General features: G+C 33.8%; 1 protein-coding gene across 2 annotated transcripts; it reads left to right on the top strand.

The window, feature by feature from the left end:
* Positions 1-3,831: 3,831 nt before the first annotated feature.
* Positions 3,832-8,579, top strand: LOC118051406 (uncharacterized). Of its 2 annotated transcripts, XM_035062043.2 has the most exons (3): positions 3,856-4,568; positions 5,362-5,799; positions 8,118-8,579. In XM_035062043.2, exons 1-3 carry the CDS (start codon positions 4,075-4,077, stop codon positions 8,347-8,349), a joined length of 1,164 nt encoding a protein of 387 aa, XP_034917934.1. In that variant the 5' UTR covers positions 3,856-4,074; the 3' UTR covers positions 8,350-8,579. The 2 variants fall into 2 exon arrangements, 1 of the variants encoding a protein (XP_034917934.1); XR_012169886.1 differs by lacking the exon at positions 5,362-5,799 and having other exon boundaries at positions 3,832-4,568.
* The last annotated feature ends 212 nt before the right edge of the window (positions 8,580-8,791 follow it).

Raw genomic sequence — 8,791 nt, 5'->3', positions numbered from 1 at the left:
AAAATAATAGTATTTCGCCTTTAATTTTTAGTTGCATCTTGAAAATTAGCAATGACGAAAATTATTGAGCCTAAAAAACTTATCAGGCTGAAAAATCAATTTTTAAGCTCTGTGTGAATGGAAAGATGGGAAATTAAGGATGAAAAGGGTAATTAAGAGTGCAAGCTAGTAGGGGATATATATATATATATATATATATATATATATATATATATATATATATATATATATATATATATAGTTTTACAAGTTCGATTTAAGATTCAAGCAATTTGTGATGTAATATGCTAGATTTGAGTTCGAGATGAATTATAAGCTAAATTCAACTAATTTCATGGTTTTACTTTAATTCTTTTTTTATTAAGGATATTTCAAGAAAGTTTCATACGAATATTTGAGATAAATTGTACTTCAATAAAACCATCAAAATCAAAAAGCTACACAAAAATAAAGAAAAATAAAAGACTAGAGATTAATTACAAACACTTGAAAATCATCTATTTTATATTCAAATTTATTATTATATTTTTGTTCATCATTTCTAATGTATTTGTAATACATAAAATGTACACCAGTTGTTAGAACACTATGAAAATAACTCGGTTTTCTGTATTTATTTTCAATAACAGGTTTTAATATGAAAATTGTTCAAAGAAAAGGTAATACAACATTATAATCAAACACGTTTCTAAGAAAATTAAAATAAAAATAAACCATAATGATACTAAACAACAGCTAAATTACAGATTGTCAAACATGAAGGACTAAGTTGTACTCTGGTTCAAAACCAAGGACTAATTAGTTTTTGGGAGTGAAGTCTCAGTACGAAACCCACAGAGGCATCCTAAGTACATCTGTGCTTAAACCCTCGTACCTTGGAACCACGCTGTCTTGTCTCTCTGTCTCTGTCACTTTATCTGTCTGGCAAGCATCGAACCTTCTGTAATGACCATGGCCTGGAAAGAAATTTTAAGAAGTCCTGAATACTTGTACACGTCAACATTTTCACTGTGGCTAGAAATTTATTTTCTAGCTTTCACATTTCTCTTGGAATTTAATTAGTTGTGAAAAGACATGTTGTTGTTTTAATTATTAGATAACATATTATTTATCTTACAACGTTCATATTTTTTTAGGAAGTAAGCTATATATATTTTTTATAATAAATCTAAATTTTTTTTTTAGTTTATAATATGCTATCTTGTTATAAAAATGTTTTCAAATTAAGAATTTTTTAATTTTTATTATCCTAGTTATAGAAAAATGAGGAATAGTGTTAAATTTAGCAAATTTATTCAACACGTTGAAAGATAGTTTTGCTTCCCACATTTTTTTATATAAAAAAAATCAATTTTTTTTTTAAACTACTCTCTAGATTTTTTTTCTCAATATTATCGTTTAATAGTTTATTAATTTTAAATTAATCTTTATAATTTGTTATAGTTTTTTTTATGAGATTATCACAGTCTCAAACAAACATCTAAATATTTTATTAGTAATTAATTTTTATAAATGTCTATTTTTATTATTATATTATTAAATAAAAGATAATTTTTAAATTCAATTGAATCTATGATCCGGATTGCATGTTTTGTGAGTTAAGCCGTAAAACTTGAATTGATTTAATATATCATTTTAAAATTATTTTAAAACCAAATCAAACTTGTATCAATTATTATCTAGGTTATTTTTTATTCCGTTAATTTGACTAATTCATGTAGAATTAACTTTCTTGTGGGTCAATTTTAAACTTCAATCAATATTAAGTACAATCTTCTAATAATCAGAAGTAAATCCTGTTGAACGACAAGTGCTGCGCACAATCTTCTAATAATCTACTTTTGCTTTTGTGGTGATCTCTCCGAAGACCATAGCCATGTTCGTCTTGGTACAAATCTCACACGCAACCTTGCTTTCTGGATCTTGCTGAAGGCAGGCATCTAGGACTGCATCAGAAATTTGATCACAGAGCTTGTCAGGTGACCCTCATTCACATATTCTTAGACTACTCGTGTGAATTTTTTTTGCAGTTAAAAAATATTTTTGAATTTTTTTATTTTTAAATTATTTTAATATTAAAAATAAATTTTAAAAAATAAAAACACATTATTTTAATATATTTTCAAATAAAAAATATTAAAAAAACATTTTAATATTAACTTCTACGTAATTCCAAGTCTATTAACTTGTTTTAGTCCTCACAATCATGTTGAAAGGGTAAACGAGTTTTTTTCCCAATTAACGACTGAGCTATAAATTGAAAGTTCTTAATTTGCTATCTGAACTTAAAGTACGAGGGAGATTTTGTTATTGTTATCTTGAACTAGATTCTATTGTTGTTAGAAAAACTATGACTATATATGAATGCATCCACATATTTGGATAGAAGTTGGCATAATTAGAACAAAACTCTGGCAATCCTGGGTGCTATAATTGAAGTTGCTAGTAAAATTTGGTCCCAAATACAGGGAAAAAAGAGAGAGTAATGAAAGCTTAAGTTAAAGGTGGAGTAACAGGTTAAATAGCAATGGAAATTGCCTTAAATCAATTTAATACATGAATTATTTGAAAAAAATAACAATTCGTTCACTAATTGTGAAATATTTCCGCTTATTCAAAGTAAACATATTCATTACACAAGGCAATTTGATAACAGAAGCTTCATTTGCTCTATCATCGGTTAAAATGGCATCAAAGGTAACTAAGGTAACTAAGAAGCTGTCAAGAAGCTCGTAAAAGTTCTATGATTTAGAATTGCTACTTTATGAATACGACAAAGGCTAATAACCTGACCAGGGATTTATTTGAAGGCGAATGGACTCCGATTTTCTAGTCTTAAATGAACATTTAGTCAAAGTTTCATGCACTACCGGAAACATCAAGCCTGGTCTCATTCAGATTTCGAATTTACCAGTCTCAGATGAACAAACAGAACAATCTCTCGTCATATCTTCAACTTACACATTTGTCCATCTACTCCTTGTGCGTGCAAGTTCTCTTCGTTCATGTTCTGTCTAGAAACAACAATAGAACAAGAGTCTGTCGGAGCCCTATCCACAGACGACCCTTTCATGCCTCGTTAAAGATCGATGGGGAATTGCTGTATCAACCAAAACCACAAACATCGCAACCATCATAGCCCCATATTGCTTATGCTTCTACACTCTCCAACGTGCAAAAGCAGAGCATTTAGCAATCAAGGTTAATTACTGTCCCTCCTCCTCCTTCTTCCCTTGCTACTTGTCATGTCATCCACCAAAGCTACTTTAAGATGCCACAGCAAACAAAAAAGGTTAATTGCATCCTTCTCATTTGAAACAGCAAAGTCCGGATCAAAGCTTAGAATCAACTTCAAAAGATGAATGCATTCACATATAGGGTTCCAGACCTCGCCTCGCTCTCTTTCTTCCACTTTCAGTTACCAGTAGGTGGCGGATCACAACGTGAAAAATCTTCGCATCGTTTCCGTGTCTCCCCTTCACATCGGGAAATTCCATCCTTCTAGTTTCGGCATTTCTTACTCACCAACCACTCCAATGGGATTTTAAAACTCAATTTTCATTTTCACCTGCAAGACTTAAAAAAAATAATCATAAAGCCTCATAAAGTCTATTTTCAAACAAAAACACCATTTAATCACTTAAAACTCTAGAAAATCCATGATTAGAAATAACTTTATAAAAATTAAATTAAAATAAATTACAAAATTAATTCCTAATTAGAGAATGGAATTCAAAAAAATCAAAAAACAAACAAAACCATTGAAGAATGATTCTTTTTTAAAATAAAACAAAGCACGTTCAGATGTACACAATTAGCGCTCATTAAAATTCAAAAAGGAGACACATAAAAAAAGAAGAAGCACTTTGGTCAATATTGATGGCTGGTCATTATTAGGGAACCGTACGATCTCAAATTTGGCAACCTGAACCGTTGCATTCTTTCTTCCCTTCCAGCCTCCAGGTACCCTGAAAGGCCTCCCAACTTTGCCGTTTCACTCCATTCCCACCGGAAACTTCCATCTTTCTCATACTCCAGTTTAGTTTCGGAATTCTTTATTCACCAACCAGTCCAATGGGTTTGTTCTCACTTATCAATCTGTTGATGCTTCTCCTCTCCAGAAAGGATAACGATGTTTTCTTGAGTTTTAGCCACCACGACATTGGCAAGAATTTTGGCGATCATCTCTACAACGAACTCAATTCTGCTGGGATTCGCACTCTTAGAGATGATGGTGGAATCTACGCAGGACAAAAGTCTGATATCAAGAAAGCGATACAGGAATCCAGGATATCGGTTGTTGTGTTCTCTAAAGGCTATGCTTCTTCAACAAAGTGCCTGGACCAGCTTGTGCACATCATGGATTCTAGGAATAAAACTGGGCTCCTTGTGCTTCCCGTTTTTTACAACTTTGATCCGTCGGAGGTCAGTGAACAGAAAGGGTTGTTTGAAGAAGCATTTGCTAAACACGAAAAAAGCTTCCATAAGGAAATGGCTAGAGTGCAAAGTTGGAGGGCCGCTCTTAAAGAAGCCGCAGACCTGGCAGGAATGGTGCTGCAGCAAGACAGGTATTTAAGTAATTGAATAATTGTTTTACCTCTTCAGATCTTTGCCTTCCAGTTTTTTTTCTGGATAATTTAACCAATTGCTATCATCTAGAAAGGAAACACGAATCTTATCGATTTAAAATGGGTCAGTCTTAGCCTTTCAATACCAGATTTGATTTGTTCTTGGTTCCAAAGGTTGCGCAGCACTTTCTTGTTGTGTTTATTGATTGTCAAGGTGTAATCCCTAAGACTGATCATGCATATAAAAGAATAATAGGGACCACAATGTAGAAAAAGCCCCCATGAACGCTACCAAAAAAACTAAAAAGCAACTTTTTTAATGTTTTTTTTGTGTCAATCTAATCCTTTTTCTTTGATTTTTTTAATTCAACCTTATAAATAATGGTATTTCGTAATGGCAATATGTAATGCATTGAAAAGGTAGTATTATATATATATATATATATATATATATAAAGCAATATTTTTCATAGTGCAAACACGAAAGCATACATAAAAAACAAATTATAAAATAAAAAACTATGCAACACAACCCTATAAATAATTATATTTAGTAATAGCAATATGTAAATATGGAATGAAAAAGTAATAGTTTTCATGGCGCAAGCATACAATCCACACTTTTCAATCACTTCTGTAAAGTTTAGAGATCCCAGTTTAACATATCGACAGACTACGGCCAAACATATATATCACAAAAATCTTTGTTTCTTTCAACATATTTCTCTTCGTCACAACCGATGGCTTTCAACCCAGTGACCCAAATCTTGATTCTTCTCTCGTTGATGCCTAGTACTTACGATGTGTTCTTGAGTTTCCGAGGCGAAGACACTCGCAGGAACTTCACCGACCACCTGTACAAAGCGTTATCTAGAGAAGGGATTCCCACTTTCAGAGACGACGATGGAATACGGAGAGGAGAGAACATTGAGTTAGAAATCAAGAAAGCAATTAACGAAACAAAACTATCCATTATTGTGTTTTCTAAAGATTACGCTTCTTCGAGATGGTGTCTTGACGAGCTAGCGATGATCATGGATCGTAAAAGAACTGTTGGGCACATAGTGTTTCCAGTTTTCTACGATGTTGATCCATCTGAGGTAGGGACCCAAACAGGGAGATACGGTGAAGAGTTTGCTAAGCACGAGATACAATTCAAGGACCAGGTGGAGGGGTGGAGGAAGGCTCTTAAAGAAGTTGCATACATGGAAGGAATGGTCTTAGAAGACGGGTACTAACTTCTTTTTTTCTTCGAGATTTATTACATCGATAGCTTATATTTTTGAATCAGCTGAGCATTTAGGAATACTTAATTTGAGCTTGATCATTTCCTTACTCGAACATCACGGTTGAGCCACGTAGCTAGGGGGTTGTTTTTTCTTGCAAGTCAACATGTGACAAGACATTCACTTGCCTGGAACCGTGATTGGCAACTATCCTAGGGGAAAAGAGTTTGACGAGAATGAAAGAAATCTTGCAACTTACTAGAGAAACGATGACATTGAAGGGATGTTGTTGGACATTTCAAAAATTATTTTTGAAAGTAAATTAAATTCCAGAGTCTTTGCAAGGAAATCCAAACTTAGATTGCTCAGGATTTATAATTCTGGTGTTAAAAATAACTGTAAAGTGCACCTTCCTCAGGGCTGGCGTCAAGTTCCTTTCACAGGAGATGGGATACTGCATTGGGATGAATAATTGTTTTTGGTTCTTTATGATAACTACAAGACGCTATCATTTAGACAGGAAACAAGAATCTTATCGATTTAAAATATGCCAGCCTTAGCAATTGTGAGCACCTATCTATGCCAGACTCTTACAAAGGCTATAAATTAACCTTGAGAGATTGAATCTTCAATTTTGTAGTACAAGTTTAATATGGTCAAGGTTACTTCACCGATTCAATATCGAGACAAGCTTATCGATTTGGATCCAAGAAACTGCACGTACCTTATCTGTCTTCCGAGTAGATTTTGTTAAAGATTTCCTATCTCTTAACCTCTCTGATTGTTCAAATGTTAATAAAAAGCATGCAGTTGGTACCAACACATTGAAAACGATGCCTTGAACTTCAATTGTCATACTGCTAGACTTCTAGTAATCTCAGTTAACTGTCTGTTTTATGTCCAGAACCTGTGGCTGTGTTTGATATGACGTATAGGGGAAGGATGTTTTGATAACCCTTTTCATTTCGTGAAGCAAAAACATTGAACCCATTCTAGAAATGCCAAAAAATAAACGAAAGAAACCTAACGCTGCCTTGATTTCTTTACTGAAGCTATAATCACAAACGTTTCTGTGTCTTTTTCAAAGAAAGAAAAAACAAAGGTGTTCTGCATAAGTGCACTGGTCGATTTAGAACTCTCCCTCCTAAACCAATTGAAGTAGCGATGAGCCTGTGAATCAATTGCTACTGTACTATTGTCTCTCATTCATTAGGCATCTTCGAAACACATGCATGGAATTCTTCTTGCTTGCTTCAGCATCTCTAAATTAGTGATAATTGTATGACATGTTTATCCAAACTTAACTATCATGGCCATTCAACTTACAAGTTATTTAAACAGTAACGGGATCTGAGGATGATAAACAAGGGCTGGTTCGTTAATTAGCCTCAATTCAAATGTAATTGTTTTTGTTTTTCATGTTCTTTTAAAAAAGACCAACCAAGCACATTTCAATCCTACTCTTAGGATTGTACATGCATTGAAAAATTCTGATGGTATATCCACACAAACACCAGTACTAGAAAATTAGAAATCATGGTATCACCTCATGCTGGACATTTAATAATCATCATATATAGTCTGGTTAAGTTGCATAAGGACAGCCATTAAACTAGAACAACCTGAAACAATAGCTAAAGAACGACTTTCAAGCTACAGAGGACCTTTAAATCTCCCACGACAGCATCCATGCATGATAATACATCAGCTTATCTGTGCTTGTAGTAAAAAATCGAGCTTATTCAATTAGTTAGTTTTGCTTAATTTCAGAAACTGTCATTTTTTATAACCCTGTATTTAGTTAAAAAAAAGATGATTCATGGAAACGTAGTCATCTTTTTATCACGCGGGCTATCTACAAAGCATTCTCTGAGGAACTTAATTTGTTCACAATTTGATTTGTTCTTGGTTCGAGCTGCCTTAATCAGCATGTTAAGGGGTTAGATATAGGGATGGATATCTCTGAGATGTTAGCCTTGTAGTTGTAATTAAATTTTGATCGGAACCCGTTTTGAGCCTGAACTTGAGCTATCATCTAGCAAGGTTAAGCAAGTCTGGAAGGAGACCAGAATCTTGGCAGTTTAAAAAGGTAAACCCTAGCAATTCTAGACCTGCAGAGGATAGAAGAAACCTTGAGAAGTAGATTTTGTACAAGTTTGGTCGTGTTTCTTATTTTGTCAATTCAGCATCCACCCATTTGCATCGATGAATTCCAAGCTGAATTTTTTTTTAGTACATGTCTCTTCTTCTTCTTCCATATTTGATCTGATGAGGAATTAGCAAATTAATCCGTGATTTAATTTGTATGAATGTATGTTTGCAGGTACGAGTCAAAGTTCATAGAGTCGATTGTTAAAGAAATCCCAGATAAACTCAACCTCTCTCTGCCTCACTTCCCTCGGTCCTCGTTACCACTGTCGTCAGCCCTCCGCCCACCTTCATATTTTTTTGGACTTTTACGAGAGTGGTCTTTCTTTCGGGCCCCCCCTCTCTTTATATTTTTTTTTTTAAACTTTCAAACTTCTGGGACATCACTGCTGACGTCTGAAATCTGAGAAATGATGAAAAATAAAAAGAGAGGGGGGGGCGGTGGGGGTAAAGCAGAAGTGTGAATCAATAGGAACTAAGCGTGGATATCTGTCGGCAGCTGAAAAGAATGGTCCCCAAGCATTCTACAAGCATTTAACTATTTGTATCTTTGGATCCATCCTTAGAACTGAAAACATGGTGAAGTGTGGAGGTTGAACAATCATCTTATTCCACTATGAAATTTATTTTTTCTGCAGTTCATCCTTTTACAGTGTTACATCCGTATTATCTACTTACAATCTCATGAAGTTTCAAGGGGACAAGGCAGCTCTTCTCCCATCTTTTTGTTTTTAACTAAAACTCAAAACTCCACTTATACTGTATGGAAAAAGCATAGACCCACAAGAAGATTATCTATAATAATTGTTGCATGGAAATGTTGTATTTAATTATCTATAATATATAGCT

Source organism: Populus alba, chromosome 5, assembly GCF_005239225.2.
Source record: "Populus alba chromosome 5, ASM523922v2, whole genome shotgun sequence".
Classification (NCBI taxonomy): domain Eukaryota; kingdom Viridiplantae; phylum Streptophyta; class Magnoliopsida; order Malpighiales; family Salicaceae; genus Populus; species Populus alba.
This window is presented reverse-complemented; position numbering and strand designations above follow the sequence as displayed.

Bases quoted from the DNA above. Each gene is read 5' to 3' on its own strand.
- LOC118051406 (XM_035062043.2), top strand. From the start codon at position 4,075: ATGGGTTTGTTCTCACTTATCAATCTGTTGATGCTTCTCCTCTCCAGA. The intron at 4,569-5,361 runs GTATTTAAGTAA...GTTGATGCCTAG, and splicing joins ATGGTGCTGCAGCAAGACAG to TACTTACGATGTGTTCTTGA. The intron at 5,800-8,117 runs GTACTAACTTCT...GTATGTTTGCAG, and splicing joins GGAATGGTCTTAGAAGACGG to GTACGAGTCAAAGTTCATAG.